Source organism: Carica papaya, chromosome 5 (assembly GCF_054855325.1).
Source record: "Carica papaya isolate Zhongbai chromosome 5, ASM5485532v1, whole genome shotgun sequence".
NCBI classification, from domain to species: domain Eukaryota; kingdom Viridiplantae; phylum Streptophyta; class Magnoliopsida; order Brassicales; family Caricaceae; genus Carica; species Carica papaya.
This window is the reverse complement of record NC_142313.1, coordinates 43,329,549-43,349,136: the sequence shown is the minus strand read 5'-3', so window position 1 is coordinate 43,349,136 and position 19,588 is coordinate 43,329,549. Positions and strand designations below refer to the sequence as shown.

The 19,588-nt window shown below is 41.9% G+C and overlaps 2 protein-coding genes across 2 annotated transcripts; one reads left to right on the top strand and one right to left on the bottom strand.

Annotated features, from left to right (window-relative positions):
• The first annotated feature begins 10,862 nt into the window (after nt 1-10,862).
• On the top strand, nt 10,863-13,120 carry LOC110816890 (Pentatricopeptide repeat (PPR-like) superfamily protein). The gene has a single exon (XM_022045238.2). It carries the CDS (start codon nt 10,947-10,949, stop codon nt 12,915-12,917), a length of 1,971 nt encoding a protein of 656 aa, XP_021900930.2. The 5' UTR covers nt 10,863-10,946; the 3' UTR covers nt 12,918-13,120.
• Nucleotides 13,121-14,856: 1,736 nt separating this feature from the next.
• Nucleotides 14,857-18,209, bottom strand: LOC148266139 (uncharacterized). The gene is made up of 4 exons (XM_088220561.1): nt 18,134-18,209; nt 17,576-18,049; nt 15,185-15,224; nt 14,857-15,094 (listed from the first exon to the last, which is right to left on the bottom strand). The coding sequence occupies exons 1-4, from the start codon at nt 18,207-18,209 to the stop codon at nt 14,857-14,859; spliced, it is 828 nt and encodes a 275-aa protein (XP_088076687.1).
• Nucleotides 18,210-19,588: the final 1,379 nt, after the last annotated feature.

The window sequence follows — 19,588 nt, the reverse complement described above, 5'->3', positions numbered from 1 at the left end:
GTATGGGCGCCAAAATACATAAGATCTCCATACCCCGTCCGGTATGGGAGACCACAATCCCGGTAGGGTTCCCTATGGACCCGGTCCGTCCACCATCTCCCAGGATATCTAGTCAGGCTGACCACATTATATAATTACCCATTTACATAATCTTTCATTCTCCTTTTTTTCCCTTAGTCAGCATTATCAATACACATACAAATAAGCAAAACGATAATTTATGGCAAACAGACAACATTCAGTATCAATATCCCAATCATTCAATCTATAGTCAGTAAAATAGTAAAATATGCACACGAAACTATAAAATGAAAACATCAAACCTCATGCTGCATTTAAAACTGTAAAACAGGCCAAATAACAGTTAACCGACAAACACACTAGACTCGGGCTCCATTAGCGACCTTAAGCAATTTCACACATTCGTTGATTCATGAAATACCGTTTTATCATTTATTGAACTTTAAGACCGTGATAGGAAATAGGGTGAGGGGTCCTTACACGTTTCGGGGTCCGAACACGGCTTCACAGTGCGTCTACAGGCTGTCCCTAATTTTCTCTAAATTATTCTCGGGGAACTGAAACGCACTACAGGTACCTGCACGTGTTCCAAAAAATCCCAAATTAGGCCCAGGGCCCCCTTTCGGCCAATATCGCAACTCCGGCACGGCGGCTCCGCCGTGCTCCGGCGACGGCGCCGCCACTTACGGCGGCGGTTCGCCTCGGGTTGGCCGTTTTCGGCCGTTTCCGGCCGAATTCGGCCACACTCGCATTGGTTCCTGCAATAAAACAACCCTACGGCCCTCGGAGGGCCGAAAATTTACGGAAAACCGAAGCTTACCGGCGACGGTGCTCTCAGGTGCGGTGGCTCTCCGGTGAAGTTCGTGTTTTGGTGATTCGGCTCCGATCAACCTGTAGAGAAAAGAATGGTGATCACGGTGATATAAAAATTGCATTAAACGGAGGCCGGGAAGGGCCTCATCGGAGGCAAAAACCGAGGAGGAACGCGGCGGCGCCGCTGGTTTCGGCCGTGTTTTTCGGCCGTTTGGCTGGGATTTTGGCTCCGATTTGGCCACTGGGGAAATCAGCGTGGAAAAACGAGTCGGGGGTATGAAATTTACCTCGATCGGCGGTCGAAAATCCCTCCGGTGCGGCGGCGGGTGGCGGCGGCCGGCTTCTAGTTCGTCTTCTCCGGCGAGGGCAAGCGGCTAGGGTTTGGGGTCTGGTGTGGGGGTCTTATTTATACCCTTTTGCCTTTTGATCTCAGCCGTCCATTTTGATTTAATCTGGGCCGTCCGTTTTTGATTAAATCTGGGCAGTCCGTGCGATTAAATCTGGGCCGTCCATGCGCGCGATTGATCTGGGCTGTCCGATCGCACGCACGCGGATCACCAACGTGGCCCGTCCCCGGTCGACGTGGTTTTGCCACGTGGCAGGTCCTGGTTGGCCAGGACTGCTGACTGGGTCTGCTGACGTGGCGCGGGCCTTTTTTTTTTTTCAATTTCCCGGGCGCTACAAAACGTGTTAGGTGATTAAAGGGCGGAGAAATGGGAAGAAAAATCGCACTCATCGGCGTGATTTGGGTCTCAAGTGCGATAGCACCGGTGGTTGGGCTTCTCTTCCGGCCGCCCTTCTTCTTCTTCTTTGGCGAGCGTGCGTGCTGCTAGGGTTAGAGTTTCGGTGGAAGAAGCGCTTAATTACTCCTCTTCTCTCTATCTGAGCCGTCCATCTGGGTCCGCGTGGTGCTTCCTCAGCCATTCAATCATGCCTAATAGGAGAATAAATATGGACTGTTCGATTGAAGACGTACAAATCGTCTGATCGTGCTTGTCTGGGAAGTCAATCCACACCGTTCGTGCGCGTGGAAGTGAGCACGAGTTGTTGGATCGTCCAGACACGCGGATCACTTGCGTGGCTCCCATGTGGAGTTCGTGCCAGCATGTCCGCCACACAACACATTCTGACTCGTCGTGTTACCGACATGGCTGTCCCACGTGGCCATGTTTTTCCTTTTTACGATTTGACTCACGTTTTTAAATTTTTCTTTCAAATATACCACACTTTTATTTATAGTTTCACTATATTTTTTAAAATTGTTTTCAAATTCATACAAAATTCATATTTATAAAAAAATAAAAAAAAATTAAAATTAACTCTTATTATTATTATTAAAAAAATTAAATTATGTCATCTTGAGCCTAAATTGCAGGCTCGGAATATTACAGTTTACATTTTATTTCATCATATTTGCTATATTTTGTAAAAAAAGTTATAATTTTATTCATTTTATAAAATAAAAATTACAAAATAAACAATAAAAACTGTAATAAGTAGAAAATAAATAAAATAATAGTGTTTTATTAATTATTAATTAATTAATTTTGTCTTGGAAGGAAATTAATATCTTTTTTATAATATTTAAGGTGTATATATATATACATATATATATATATTTGTATTTCAAATTATAAAGTAACATAAATAATTGAGGTTTATGGTTTTGGCGCCCATACCGGACGGGGTATGAGGACGGCCCGTTTCACCCTCATACCGGACGGGGTATTGAGGTTTATGGTTTTGGCGCCCATACCGGACGGGGTATGGGGACGGCCCTGGAAACTGATTATGAATGTTAAAGGTTAACGGGTAGCGGGACCCCTATGGACCCCCATGGATACTAGTAGGCTGGTAAATGAGAAAATGATATGTTGTATAATGATTGAATTACAAAAGGCGTGATAAGTGCTATGTTTTACAGCTTATATTATTCCATGATTGTGATAATATTATTGTTTTTCTTATATTGTTTCATAAATTCCACCGAGGTAAGTGGATGGTAAAGATTTTATCATAAATAAAAGGATTTGTTATAAATCATGCTCCATTGGTCTTTTGTGTTTTTCTACCCACCTTTACCTCCGTGACGGTGAGATATCGTGATGTTCTTACTGGGCTAGTGTAGCTCACTCCTTATTTAACCATTTCAGATCAGGAAGACATGGTTCCCGAGCCCGTTCCGCAGGAGGACAACGAAGGGGATGCCTAGAGACTCTGTAGTCATACTCATAGTTTTATTTTCGAGTTTCTCTTTTAGTTAGTTTAATCCTTTATATTTTAAGTACGTTTTTGGTTTTCGTGTAAGGGATGTTAACTTAAATTTTGATATCGCTTCCGCATTTTATGTGTTTAAATACTCATTCCATTTTAACATTTTCGGGGTCGTTACAGTTGGTATCAGAGCCGCGTTTCCTCGGACCCATCCCTTACATAATAGTGGCTTAGATAAATACTCACCGATATATCGTTACTCAATCATTCCTTGTGAATGCAGGTACACGGGAATGAGGAGAGGAAGGCCCCCACTAAACCGAGCGACTCAGGATAATTCCCTTCGGGAGGATCTTGATAGACTGTATGAGATGGTGGAGGCTCTCGTAGCTGCCCAGCGAAGGCAAGAGGAGAGAAGGGAGTTACCCGGACCTCCTCCGCTATAGCAGGTTGAGCCCCCGCTACAGCAGGCTGATCCCGTACCACCCCGGCAGGAGCCTGTTCCTCCACAGTACCAACCGGCACCACAGCCGCGGTATGACCCGGTACCACAGCCACAGTACCAGCAGGCGCCGCCACAGCACTTTCCAGTACCCCCACCACATTAGCAGATTCCACCACAGGGTCCCCCAGTTCACCCTCAGCCGGTCCCAGTCCCTCTACCTCGGGACCCCGCTCCTTCCTTGATCGATCCCGGCTTCATAGAGAGGTACAGAAGACTGAACCCTTCTACTTTTGCAAGGGGATCCTCTTTTGAAGAGGCCCAATATTGGCTGGCAGAGACTGAGAGAGCCTTCGAGACCTTGGGAGTAGTTCCTGAGCAGAGGGCTGCCATTGCCTCCTACATGCTGGTAGGGGAAGCAGTACGCTGGTGGGAGCTCAAGCGGGCCACCCTGCCTACACCAGTTACTTGGGAGCAGTTCCTAGCGGCCTTCCATGCGGAGTATCTCCCTAAACACATCCAACATCTAAAGGAAATGGAGTTTGCTCAATTGGTCCAGGGAAATATGACAGTGTCGGACTATGCTCGTAAGTTCCTGGAGCTGGGCCGACATGCCCCGGAGACATTGATGGATGAGGGCCGAAAGGCCAGAAAATTCCAGTGGGGTCTCCGCCCGGAGATCAGACAGCACTTACTCGTGATGGAGCTCGAGACGTATTCGGCAGTCTTGGCTAAGGCGCAGATCATAGAAAGGAGCTTTGACACCCGCCCTCAGCTAGCGGGAAGTTCTCGACTCTCAGCCCCGCTCCGCAGGCCAGCACCTATCATGCCTGTCCAACCCAGTAAGAGGCCCAGACCTGCCGTCCAGGCCCCTCCTCAGGCTACGGGGGCAGCACGTGGGAAGATCTGCCAGTACTGCGGCAGGGATCACGGCGACTGACCCTGCTACCGCCTCAACGACACCTGTCGCATATGCGGCAGTGCCCAGCACTATGCAAGGGAATGCCCCAGGAACCAGAATCAGAGAAGGCCTCCAATCCAGGGCAGAGTTTACAACCTTACCCAGAAGGATGCCGACGCAGACCCGGACGTGGTACATGGTATGTATACAATCTCTGGCCATATTGCTCATGTTTTGTTTGATACTGGTGCATCACATTCTTTTATTTCACATGTTCTTGCTTCCAAAATTTGTGTACCACCTGATAGACTTGATTCATTATTGCTTGTATCTACCGCTGGGGGGGAGACATTGCTAGGAGAGGTTGTCTACAGGACATGTGTCGTGGAGATAGCAGATAGGAAATTGAGGGTAGACCTGATAGGTTTAGACACGGGGGATTTTGATGTAATCCTAGGAATGGATTGGCTAGTGGCGTATCACGCCATCATAGACTGCTTTAACAAAAAGATTGTATTTAATCCTCCCAACGAGGAGCCATTTACAAGTTAATAAAATTATTCAGTACTGATTTCCCAAATGACAAGTTTTTCTTGATTTCTAGTGCCTTAATCTTGTATTTTCTCTAACTAGGTAAACCCAAGAAAGAAGTTTGTATCCAAGAGATTCCAGTAGTCCGAGACTTCCCAGACGTATTTCTGGATGAACTGCCCGGTCTACCAAGGGACAGGGAGGTCGAGTTCACCATAGACTTACAGCCAGGTACCCAGCCCATCTCAGTAGCTCCTTACCGAATGAGTCGCATCGAGATGGAAGAACTAAGGAAACAGATCACTGAGCTACAAGACAGTGGTTTCATTAGACACAGTGTTTCCCCATGGGGTGCCGGGGTTACTTTTGCAAGGAAGGGAGATGGAACGTTGAGACTGTGCATTGATTACAGAAGGATAAACAAGGTAACAATCAAGAACAAATATCCTCTTCCTCGGATTGATGACATTTTCGATCAGTTGCAGGGTGCACAGATCTTTTCTAAAATAGATCTACGATCAGGTTACCATCAGGTCAAGGTAAGAGCAGAGGATATCCCCAAGACGGTATTCCGAACCAGGTACGGACACTACGAGTTCCTAGTTATGCCGTTTGGGCTAACCAACGCCCCGGCCATCTTTATGGATCTAATGAACAGAATCTTCAGAGAGTTCTTGGATCAATTCGCCATCGTGTTCGTCGATGATATCTTAGTCTACTCAAAAAGTAGAGAAGAACATGCTCATCATCTTGCCCAAGTCCTACAAGTACTCAGGGAAAAGAAGTTGTATGCAAAATTGAGCAAGTGTGGGTTTTGGCTCGAGCAAACCGCCTTCCTAGGACATGTTATATCGAAGGAAGGGGTGTCAGTGAACCCCGAAAAGGTTGAAGCGGTACTTGGTTGGGAAAGGCTGACAACAGTTAAGGAAATTCGCAGTTTCCTAGGGATGGCAGGTTATTACCGCCGGTTTGTCGAAGGGTTCTCCAGTCTAGCGGCTCCTCTAACCCGTCTCACAAAGAAGAATATAATGTTTGATTGGAATGAGAACTGCGAAAGGAGTTTTTCAGAATTGAAGAAGCGACTGACTACTGCACCCGTGCTGGCTCTACCGAGTGGATCAGGGGGATATACAGTTTATAGTGATGCCTCCTATCTGGGCCTGGGTTGTGTCCTGATGCAGCATGGAAAGGTTATAGCATATGGGTCTAGACAGCTAAAGAATCATGAGAAGAACTATCCTACCCATGACTTGGAGCTTGCCGCAATCATACACGCCCTGAAAATCTGGCGCCATTATTTGTATGGAGAGACCTTTCAGATCTACACCGATCATAAGAGTTTGAAGCACATCTTCACCCAGAAGGATCTCAACATGCGTCAGAGAAGGTGGATGGAACTCCTCAAGGACTATGATTGTGACATCCTATACCATCCAGGTAAGGGCAACGTGGTGGCCGATGCCCTCAGCAGGAAAAGTGCAGGCACCCTGGCCCATCTGATGGTTTCAGAATGTAGGTCTATTGGGGCTACGCAGCAGGTTCGCCTGCGAGACCTGAAGAGAGTCACATGTTTGGGCCACCTAGCAGTCCAACCCGAGTTAATCCAAAGAATAAAGGAAGCCCAGTCAAATCGACCCCGCCCTAGTAACCCGCAAGAAGGATGCAGGACAGGGAGTGAACTCAGAATTTCAGATCTCCGCCGACGGATTGATTCGTTTCAGGGACAGAGTGTGCGTCCCAGACGACAGTGAGTTAAGAAGAGACATCATGACAGAGTCCCATAGTTCAAGGTTCGCCATGCATCCAGGAAGTACGAAAATGTACCAAACTATGCGACCTCGGTTCTGGTGGAATGGGATGAAGAGAGATATAGCCGACTTTGTATCTAAATGCTTGGTATGTCAGCAGGTCAAAGCAGAACATCAACGCCCGGGCGGGTTACTTCAGCCTTTACCGATTCTAGAGTGGAAGTGGGAACATATCACCATGGACTTCGTATCGGGACTACCCAAGGCACGATCGGGACATGATGCTATATGGGTAATTGTTGACCGACTCACTAAGTCTTCCCACTTCCTGGCCATCAGAATGACTGATCCCTTGGACAAGTTGGCAAGAATGTATATCCGGGAGGTAGTCAGACTACATGGAGTTCCAGTAACAGTGATATCCGACAGGGATCCCAGATTCACTTCTCGGTTTTGGAATAGTTTCCAGCAAGCTATGGGAACAAAGCTGTCTCTTAGTACTGCCTTCCACCCCCAAACCGATGGACAATCAGAGAGGACAATTCGTACGCTGGAGGATATGCTCCGAGCTTGTGTCCTTGACTCCGGGGGCCATTGGGACGACCACCTACCCCTGATAGAGTTTGCTTACAACAACAGCTACCAAGCAAGCATCGGCATGGCCCCATACGAGGCGCTATACGGGCGTCCGTGCAGGTCGCCGATCTGTTGGGAGGAAGTGGGCGATAGAAGATTGTTTGGCCCGGATTTGGTAGAAGAAACCACGTCCAAGATAGTTAAGATCAAGAAGAACATCCAGACAGCTCAGAGTAGGCAGAAAAGTTATGCCGATACCCGGAGAAGGGACCTGGCCTTTGAGAAAGGCGATCGGGTGTTTCTTAAAGTCACCCCCTTCAAGGGAATTAGCAGGTTCGGCAGGAGGGAAAAATTAAACCCCAGATATATTGGACCCTTTGAAATCTTAGACAAGATTGGTACCACTGCCTACAGACTTGCACTGCCTCCTGAGCTCTCCCGGGTTCATAATGTGTTTCATGTATCTATGCTACGTAAGTACAATCCGGACCCTTCTCATGTCTTGGCTCACGAACCGCTTCCACTCCGAGAGGACTTGTCTTATGAAGAAGTACCGGTCAGTATCACGGACCGAGAAAGCAGAATACTCCGCAACCGGAAAATATCATTTGTAAAAGTCATGTGGCAGAACCACACGCCCAGGGAGGCGACTTGGGAACTGGAATCAGAATTTAGGGCTCAGTATCCCCATCTGTTTGATCAAGAGTAATGAGGCAAATTTGGGGACCAAATTTCTTTATGGGGGGGAGAGTTGTAGCGCCCGGTCCGAGAAGGAGAAGGAAAAAAAAAAAAAAAAAGCCACGTCGGCAGCCACGTCAGCAGGCCCAGTCAGCAGTCCCGGCCAACCGGGGCCTGCCACGTGGCAAGACCACGTCGCTCCGAAAAGGGGCCACGTTGGCGATCCGCGTGGGTGCGATCCGACGGCCCAGATCAATCGCGCGATCGGACGGCCCAGATGCAATCGCACGGACGGCCCAGATTAAAACGAAATGGACGGCTGAGATCAAAAGGCAATGGGTTATAAATAGAACCCCCACACCAGACCACAAACCCTAGCCGCCTGCCGCTCGTCGGAGAAGACGAACCAGAGGCCGACCGCCGCCACCCGCCGCCGCACCGGGGAAATTTTCGACCGCCGATCGAGGTAAATTTCATACCCCCGACTCGTTTTTCCACGCTGATTCCTCCTGTGGCTAAATCGAAGCCAAAATCCCGGCCAAACGGCCGGAATACGCGGCCGAAGACCAGCGGCGCCGCCGCGCCCCCTCTCGGTTTTTGCCTCCGACGAGGCCCTTCCCGGCCTCCGTTTGATGCAATTTTTATATCACCGTGATTACCATTCTTTTCTCTACAGGTTGACCGGAGCCGAATCACCAAACCCCGAACCTCGCCGGAGAGCCGCCGCACCCGAGAGCACCGCCGCCGGTAAGCTCCGCTTCTCCGTGATTTTTTGGCCCCCCGAGGGCCCTAGGGTTGTTTTCTTGCAGGGACCGATGCGAGTGTGGCCAAATTCGACCGGAAACGGCCGAAAACAGCCAACCCGAGGCGAATTGCCGCCGTGCTGGAGTTGCGATATTGGCCAAAAAGGGGCCCTGAGCCTAATTTGAGATTTTTTGGAACACGTGCAGGTACCGTTAGTGTGTTTCAGTTCCCCGGGAAAAATTCAGGGAAAATTAGGGACGGCCTGTAGGCGCACTGTGAATCATATTCGGATCCCGAAAATAAGTAAGGACCCCTCACCCTATTTCCTATCACGGTATTAAAGTTCAAAATGATAAAACGGTATTTCTTGAATTAACGAATGTGTGAAATTGCTTAAGGTTGCTAATGGAGCCCGAGTCTAGTGTGATTGATGATTTACTGTTATTTGGCCTGTTTTACAGCTTTAAATGCAGTATGAGGTTTGATGTGTTTATTTTATAGTTTCGTGTGCATATATTACGTTTTTATTGGTTATGGGTTGAATGACTGAAAAACTGATACCGTATGTTGTCTGTTGGCATGAATTACGATTTGCTTGTTTAAAATGTGAATTGATAATACTTACTGAGGAAGAGGAAAATGAAAGATTGTGTAGACTGATAACTGTATGGTGGGGTCAGCCTGACTAGATATCCTGGGAGATGGTGGACGGACCGGGTCCGTAGGGAACCCTACCGGGATTGGGGTCTCACATGCCGGACGGGGTATGGAGATCTTATGTGTTTTGGCGCCCATACCGGACGGGGTATGGGGACGGCCCGTTTCACCCTCATACCGGACGAGGTATTGAGGTTTATGGTTTTGGCGCCCATACCGGACGGGGTATGGGGACGGCCCTGGAAACTGATTATGAATGTTAAAGGTTAACGGGTAGCGGGACCCCTATGGACCCCCATGGATACTAGTGGGCTGGTAAATGAGAAAAGGATATGTTGTATAATGATTGAATTACAAAAGGCGTGATAAGTGCTATGTTTTACAGCTTATATTATTCCATGATTGTGATAATATTATTGTTTTTCTTATATTGTTTCATAAATTCCAACGAGGTAAGTGGATGGTAAAGGTTTTATCATAAATAAAAGGATTTGTTGTAAATCATGCTCCATTGGTCTTTTGTGTTTTTCTACCCACCTTTACCTCCGTGACGGTGAGATATCGTGATGTTCTTACTGGGCTAGTGTAGCTCACTCCTTATTTAACCATTTCAGATCAGGAAGACATGGTTCCCGAGCCCGTTCCGCATGAGGACGACGAAGGGGATGCCTAGAGACTCTGTAGTCATACTCATAGTTTTATTTTCGAGTTTCTCTTTTAGTTAGTTTAATCCTTTATATTTTAAGTACGTTTTTAGTTTTCGTGTAAGGGATGTTAACTGAAATTTTGATCTCGCTTCCGCATTTTATGTGTTTAAATACTCATTCCATTTTAATATTTTCGGGGTCGTTACACAAACAATTACACTTTAGATACAAGTAATTGAAGGGTAAATATTATTAATTTTCTATGTAATTTTGAGAACTAATTAAAGTTTTAATTAAAAAATATATTTAAAAATATATATTATTTTTAGTGTATATTAGAAAAATATTTAAATATTATTTATATTATATTATTTTTAGTGTATATATATCACATCATTAATGAAACGCAGTATAGTGAGTATGAGAAGTGTAGGCAGAAAGTGTGTATATTGATTTTTAATTGATATATGTTCATTTTAGATTTTTAATATGTATATAGTATAGGATATAATTTTAAAGAAATTATATAAATATAATTTTACATAAATAGAAGAAAAAAATTAGCATACACTTTTTTTTTTTTTGAAAAAAGAATCTTTATGATTATATATAAAATGTAATAAATAAATAAGTAAATAATAATAAATTTATGTGATGTACAATTTTATAGTTAGCAATAAATAAAAAATTTAAGGAAATAAATATTATATATATTTGTAATAAAAAAATTAACTTCTATTTACCAGATTCAAATAATAATTTTATTTATAAAATTTATAAAATAAAATAAAATAAATTATATAGTGCATAGTTTTATTTATTATTTTTTCGTATAATAAAGAATTATTCTTTTAATAAAAATTAAACTACATAAACTATCAAAAACTATAAACCGTGACTGAACACTCCAAACTGAAACTGAACACATAGTTTATCTCGTAGAAGCTCCGGTTCCCAAAAGGCCAAAACCCCTGATGAGAAGAACCCTACGGTTGAGACCTTTCTCTGCAACCTTTCTCCATCCTACCCGCAGCTTTCTACAACCTCTAAATCCGTACAAACATGGTGGGTCAGCACCAAACCCTCCAAAACGGTGCGCAGCATCAATCCCCAACCCAAACTTCGGGTGGGTCTTCACTGGGAACTCTGTTCCTCCTCCCGAGTGGATAGAGCCCTTCAGTGACGTTTCTGATTTAGTACGAAGCACACAGAATCTGCAACCATCTCCATGGGTAAGCCACATTCTTAATCTCCTTGATGGATCATCTGACATGGAGTTCAATTTAGATTCTTTTTGCAAAAAGTTCTTGGTCAGACTATCGCCAAACTTTGTTTCGTTTATCTTGAAATCAGTCGCGCTTCTTGATAAACCTGATGTTGTTTTGAGGTTCTTTTGCTGGGCTGGTAGGCAAGAGAAGTATGCACATAAGCTTGAATGTTATGTCTCTTTGATTAGTGTTTTGTCTTTGTCTGGCGATTTGGATAGAATCAGGTATGTTTCTAATGAGCTGAAGGAAATCGAATTTGTGATGACTGTTTCAGCAGCAAATTCTTTGATTAAGAGCTTTGGAGTGCTTGGGATGGTGGAAGAGTTGTTGTGGGTGTGGCGTCGGATGAAGGAGAATGGAATTGAACCAAGTTTGTATACATATAATTTTCTGATGAATGGGTTGGTAAGTTCCATGTTTATTGAATCTGCAGAGAGGGTTTTTGAGGTTATGGAGAATGGGAGAATTGGAGCTGATGTAGTGACTTATAATACTATGATTAAAGGGTATTGTAAAGCGGGGATGACCCAAAAAGCAATTGACAGATTCAAAGCTATGGAGGCAAGAGATATAAAACCGGACAAGATAACCTACATGACTTTGATACAAGCATGTTATTCGGCAGAGGACTTTGAGTCTTGTTTGAGTTTGTATCATGAAATGGAGGAGAAGGGTCTGGAAGTTCCGCCTCATGCTTACAGTTTGGTGATTGGAGGGCTCTGTAGAAATGGTAAGTGCCTTGAAGGGTATGCTGTTTTCAATAATATGAATCGCAAGGGGTGTAAAGCAAACGTGGCAATCTATACTGCTTTGATAGATGGCTATGCAAAACATGGAAGTATAGAAGAGGCAATAAAGCTCTTCGAGAGGATGAAAGTTGAAGGGCTTGAACCTGATGAGGTTACTTATAGTGTCATTGTTAATGGTCTGTGTAAGAGTGGGAGAGTGGAAGAGGCCATGGACCTTTTTCATTTTTGTGTAGATAGTGGGATGGCAATTAATAGCATGTTTTATTCTAGTCTTATTGATGGCTTGGGAAAGGCTGGGCGAGTCGATGAAGCCGAGAGACTTTTTGAAGAAATGTTTGAGAAGGGTTTCCCACGGGATTCATATTGCTATAATGCTCTTATTGATGCCCTTGCTAAGTGTGGGAAGATTGATGAAGCCTTAGCACTATTTAAGAGAATGGAAGAAGAAGGTTGCAATCAGACAGTATATACATACACAATACTTGTTAGTGCGCTGTTCAGAGAACACAAGAATGAAGAGGCACTAAAGCTGTGGAACTTGATGATCGATAAAGGCATTACACCAACTGCTGCTTCTTTTAGGGCTCTTTCATATGGGCTCTGTCTTTCAGGGAAAGTTTCCAGGGCTTGTAAAATTTTGGATGAGCTAGCACCCATGGGTGTTATTCCTGAGACAGCCTTCGAAGATATGCTATATGTGTTGTGCAAAGTAGGCCGGATCAAGGAGGCTTGTAAGTTGGCTGATGGGATTGTCGATAGGGGTAGAGAAATACCAGGAAAACTTCGTACAGTTCTAATAAATGCTTTGAGGAAAGCAGGTAATGCAGATCTAGCCATGAAATTGATGCATAGTAAGATCGGCATTGGTTATGATAGAATGGGTAGTGTTAAAAGGCGAGTGAAGTTTCGGATGCTACTTGAAACTTAATTACATGCCAGGTTTTACGTTCTGTGATTGAGCAAATTGCTTTTTTTTTTCTTTTATATACATATATATGTATATATATAACTCAAAGGTGGCTGCACATTCTTAATATATAGATAGTAGTGCAGATGATGAACTTTTGATTGATCCTTATACTTTATGTAACTCAGTTCATGTCTAAGCTTATGAAGAATTTTTTTACAGAACTTTTTTTTTCTGAAATCAAAAGAGTATAATCCCATTACTATAAGCACCACGGAGGTGCAAAATTCATGTATAAAAATATTTACAAGTTAATCATCATCTCTATCAAATCATCAAAGTCCTCCATGGAGTATAGAAATTGACTCATTAAAGAAAAACCTAGGGTCTGAAATCATTTCGCTCTAATTTTATCAATATCCTCTTCTTTCCCATCGAACATCTTCCTATTTCTTTCTTTCCAAATAACCCAAAATATTGTCAACGATATGAGTCCCAATTGTTTTTTTCCAACTAGTGATGCCCTTCTATGCCCACATTTCATCTCTTATACTACCTCCCATAACCCTACTATATCCTAATATCCCCATGTGCTATTGTGTATAAACTATAAGCTATTGGGCATCGGAGTAGGATATGATCACAGGTCTTTTTTGCTGCATAAGTCACCATGACCTTTCCCCTTCTCCTCAACTTGTCTATGATTAGGATACATCCAGGGGTTGCTTTCCAAGCGAAAAAAAGCGATCCTGGGAGGTACATTTACCTTCCCGATTTGCCTGACTGGGAAATTGCTTCCGGTATCCTAGTCTTTGGTTAAATGCCTATATAAAGAATCAACCATGGATTTCCCTTTTACAAGAATTTTTTTTTCTTTTTTTCACATAACTGAAACTATATCAATTCATATAACGTATTGCAACCATGGATTTCCCTTTTGCAAGATTTTTTTTTTCTTTTTTTCACATAACTGAAACTATATCAATTCATATAACGTATTGCCGTTAATTAGATTATGCACTATTCTTATCAGATATTAATCAGTTGCTCTGGACGTTCTAATTTTTTTTTATTGCAGTTGAATGAATCTTTTACCAGTATCCCTAATATGAGTTTTGCCCCTAACTCCTTTATGTTCTAGTTATTGTTCGATATGCATTTTCCTTGTCATTAGTTGCATCATTGATAAATCATGTGCATAATTTCTCCTTGAAAGGTAACCTTGAAGATATCTTCAAAGTAAAGTGAAGTTTGTGCCAAAGATCTTACTATTTACAAACATGTTTAGAGAAAAGTGAGGGTTGGAATAACCTTCTAGGAGCTCAGGAAACTTCAAATGCTCACACAATATAGCAAACACAAACCTAGGTGCTGTTGGTTCTGTTATTCAAATTACTGGAATATTATTTACTAAATTATAATTTTGAATTTATGCAATTTATAGAGTATCAAAATCTAACCAGAATTTTCATATAATTGAAACTATATTGATTCATATCACGTGTTGCTGTTAATTAGATTAGGCACTATTCTTATCAGTTATTAATCAGAGCTTCTCTAGACATTCTAATTTTTTTTTATTACAGTTGAATGAATCTTTTATCAGTATCCCTGATATGAACTTTGCCCCTAACTCTTTTATGTTTTAGTTATTGTTCAATATGCATTTTCCTTGTCATGGGTTGCATTATTTTTTATTTTTTGAGATAAAAAGTGTGAATATACATATATATAAATAGGATACCAACAGGGTACCACCCATATACAAATTTACAAAGTTATTAGGGTGTCAATAACATCTCCAAAATGCTCATCTCTAACGATGTCATGACCCAACACAATGTTACCAAAATAATTAAACCATACATCTCTTAGTCTATTAATCTCCCTTTACATACCATCAAATGCCCTCTTATTCCTTTCTTTCCAAATGGCCCAAAAAAAGGTTAAAGGGATGATTTTAACAATATTTTTTTTTCAGATCAATCCCACTCCAAGTCCAGATCTCATCAAAAACCGAATCAGAAATGACCCAATTGATTCCAATCAGTCTATAAATCTGGCACCATAACTCGTGGACCACCTCGTAGTGAAGAAGTAAGTGACAACAAGATTCCTCGGCCTTCTTGCACATGAAACACCCATTAACCACAATCTGGCCTCTAGTCTTCAGCTTATCAAGTGTCAATATACTTCCTCTTCAAGCCTCCCATGCAAAAAAAGCGATTTTAAGCAGGCCCCTGGAATTCCAGATTTGTCTTGAGGGGAAAAGGGGAATGTTTTCCTACCCAATTCCCACCAGCTGTTGATACAGCAAATCTGTAATACCTGGAATTAATTTTAAAAAAATTTAAAATTAATGTATAAAATATAATTTTTTTAATTTATGAATTTTTACTTAATGTAAAAATTAGAAAAAATAAATAGATTTGATGAAAACAATTTTGGAAAAAATGGGTGAAAATTTAAGTTATGCGGGTGTTTTTGAAAAGAAAAATCAGAAATTATGAATTAAAACGTAATTTAGAAAAAATGTGCCACGTAGGACTACTCAGTCAGCAGTTTCGACGAACCGGAACGTGCTGCGTGGTAAGGCATGCTGACGCGGTGCCACACAGGAAACCACGCTGGCAATCCGCGTGCCCGCAATCGGACTGTCCGGATCTGTTCCCTCCTCAGGCGCGATCATACGGTCCAAATCAAATTGCAATGAACGGTCCAGATTCATTTCCTATTTAAATGTGATCGAACGGTCGAGATTAAACGCGATGAACGACCCAAATTAAAGGGAGACGAATATAAATATCTCATTTCATACCAAATCCTAACCCTAGCGGCCAGTCCCCCGCTGGAGAAGAAGAAATAGTCGCGGGAAACGAGCCGTCCGCCGCCCGCCGCTGCACTGGAGTCATCTCCAATCGCTAAAAATGTATAAAAAAATTTTTATTCGCTCGAAATTTGATTTTGAACGCTCCTATGGCCAAATTAGAGTAAAAGAACCGGTGGATGAGCCGGAAACTGCGGGTAAAGCCTGGTGGCGCCACCGCGGAAAAAATAAAAAAAACAGCCTCCGATGAAACCCTTTCCGATTCCGGTTTCGTGCGATTTTTTCACCATTATATTCACCATTCTGTTTCTCACAGGTTGGCCAAAAAAAATGTCCAACCACGAAGGTGAGCCGGCGGAGTCGCCGCACTAGAAAATCCCGCCACCAGTAAGCTTCTATTTTTCGATTTTTTTCGGCTAATCGATGCCCTTTAACGTATTTTCTCATAGAGATGAGTATAAAATCGACCAAAATCAATCAAAATTGACCGAAAACGGCCAGTTCGAGGCAAACCGCCGCTGTGGGCGGTCGTGCCGATGCCGGAACAAGCGGTGTCGCCGTGCTGGAATTCCGAAATTGGCTGGAAGAAGGTTTTAACATCGGTTTTGGGTTTTTTAGGGTATTCCTAGGTACTTAGAGTGTGTTTTAATTTCCGAAGAAAAATTCAGAAAAGTCGGGGACTGCCAATAGGGGCAGCTGAAAGTTTAGCATTCAGACACCGATTCGGATAAGAATCCCTCACCCTCTTCCTTGTTATGGAATTGAAGTTTAATTATAAATAATGTAGTATTTTGTACAATTTAGAAAATTTTGATAATTAATCACAGGTTACTAATAGAGTCGGAACTGGTAAATTATTCACTGTTTATCCTGTTTGATTGATTTAACAGTTTTAAATGCATGACAATACGTTGGAGTTAGTAAAATGATTCAGTTGTGTTTCCTTAATGCATATATTGCTTGTTTTGCGTGATTTACAGTTAAATTGTAAAACTAGAATTAAATGTAAACGGAGAATTGTTTGATTAAGTGAATGAATGAATGGTAGCCTTACTGGATATTATGCGAGATGGTGGACGGATTGAGTGCATAGGAAACCTTACCGTGAACGTTGACTCATACCAGATAGGGTATCGAGAATTGGTATTTTAACACTCATACAGGACGGAGTACGGGAAAGACCCGTTTCACCCTCATACTGGACAGGGCATTGAGGGATGGTATTTTTGGCGTTCGTATCGGACGGGGTATGGGGACGGCCGGTTAGTTGACAATATTGAATAAGGGTTCACGTGTAGTGGGGATATCCCTATGAACCCCCATGGATACCAGTAAGCAAATAAAAAGGGAAAACTGTTGTTCTGGTTAATTGAATATGAGATTATGATATTGTTGTGCTATTGTCTCTATAGGTTGATTTTAGAAATTTCGTTACGGTAAGTGTTCAATGGATGATTTCACTTATGATAAATTAATTTACTTAAATTAAGAGTTTCATGAGTTGTTTTCATGATTTTTACCAACCTTTATTTCTGTATCGGTGAGTAGTATGACATTTTTAGTGGGTTAGTGTAGCTCACTTTTTCATTAATCATTTCAGATCAAGAGTATCAATATATAGATCCCGATCCACAAGAGGGTTACGAATAGGATGCCTAATTGTTTACTTTCCATTTATTTCTTTGATTTTTTGTTACTCTTTTAAAATGATTATTCCCGTAGTTCTATTGAGTATTCTAAATTATTATGTAAGGAATGTAAAGTTTAACGCTATTATTTCGCTTGCGCATTCAATTTATAATTTATTTTCCTTTCAAATTTTGGGCCGTTACAGAGTCAACTGTGAATTCACCTTTTTTGAAAGGTTTCCAACGACTCTGGTCTGCTTCACCACTAATTTTACATTGTGAGACCGGCCTCAAGACCTCTTCATAATCAGAGAGCTCCCAATCATTCAGATTTCTAGAGACGCTCACTGTCCAAGACAAGCAGCCATTTTCCATTGCATATGCCTCCTCAACTCTCGTGTTTTTCGATTGAGCTATGGCATATATTCTAGGAAATCTGATTTTCAAGCATCCACCTTCCAGCCACTCATCATGCCAAAACCTAATACAATTTCCCATACCCAATTTCCAGTTGATGCATTCTTTAAATCTTGGCCAGCCTTGTTTGATGTTCTTCCATAAAGCCAAGCCATGGCCCCTGCAATCACGGAAATTCTCCACAGCAAAATCAAGCCTGCCCCATTTAGCAGCTATAACCTTTCTCCAAAATCTGCTTTCTTCCTCAAAAAAATCTCCATAGCCATTTGCCTTGAAGAGCCCTATTCATATGAATCAGAGATCTGATATTTAAACTGCCTAAGCTATGAGGTTTTTTAACTTCCGACCATCTCACTAAGTGATACTTTCTTTTCTCAATGCTGTCCCCCCAGAAAAAGCACATTGAATTGATTCCAATCTTTTTGCAATGCTAACCGGCATAGTTAGAGTAATTAGATAGTAGTTAGATAGTATATTGATTCCAATCATGGTTTGCATTATTGATAAATCATGTGCACGATTTTCCCTTGAAAGGTAACTTTGAAGACATTTTCAAGGAAAGTGAAGCTTGTGCGAAAGATCTCATTATTTACAGACATGTTTAGAAGAAAGTCAGGGTTGGAATAACCTTCTAGGAGCTCAAGAAACTTTAGATACTCACACGATATAGCAAACACAAACCTAGCAGTTGTTGGTTCTGCTATTCAGATTACTGGAATATTATTTACTAAACTATAATTTTAAATTTATGCAATTTATATAGCATCAAACTCTATGTAAATAGGAAGTTTGATATGGCTACTGATTTACCAGAGGAAATTGGATCATATCATGCTAGGCAAAGTAACTTCCCTTATTTGTAATTGTTACATGAAATGTGCATCGAGCATTTATTCTCGAGAGTATGAGACCAATTTGCTTTTGCTAATGAAGATTTCTCACATTGGATGATTGAGGAAATAGAACCTCTGTGGCCTTGTTCCATATTATTGTCTTTGACTACGTTTACTATCAAGTGATTTAAATGTTCATGGCAATAAAAGTGATGTTTATGGTGATGTGGAGCTTTGGTGCGGGTTGGTTAATGTCAGAATTAAATGATCCTTTATAGAATGGTATTAGCAAAAACCAGGAGCCCAAGCACATGGACTAACGAGACTAATTGGTTCTGCTTTCTGATAGTTTACTAACAACTATTTACTTGCAGGATCCAAACATTATTGCCCGATGCTGCTTGCTCGACTTTACATTCTGTCAGACTACAGGCATGCCTTGAATAGATGTGTTGTACATTGGTTTCTCTGGGTATTCATAGTATATTCTTTTGTGAATTTTAGTTTTTTATAGTATTATTTGTTAGAACTAGTAAATGTGAATCTAAAATTTGATTTAGAAATTCTTGCCATCTAGTGTTTTCTCATATCCAGGGGCAAGGAGATGATATAATTATTAAGAAATTGTAGTTAACCCTCCGGTGAGCTATAAAATTCCGGAGCTGAGAACTAAAAAAGCTCCAAACTCTAGGGATGGCAGCTAGGAGAAATTGTTTTACTCTGAAATTACTTGTCTTCACATGGTGAACAATTGAGAACTATTATGAAAGAAAGTAACATATTATTAACTAAAAAGTTCTTTATAAGCTAGAATGTCGTGAAGACTAGGAACTGCATTAATCATCGTTACTGTTGCTGTGGGAATTTTGATACGGTTATTGTTCTGAAGATTTGTATTTATTCTTTCTGTCAAAATCCAGAGTAGTCCCAAGAAATTTGGTGATGTGATTGTGCTGGTTGAGATGTTTATCTTCAGTTGAGACTTGA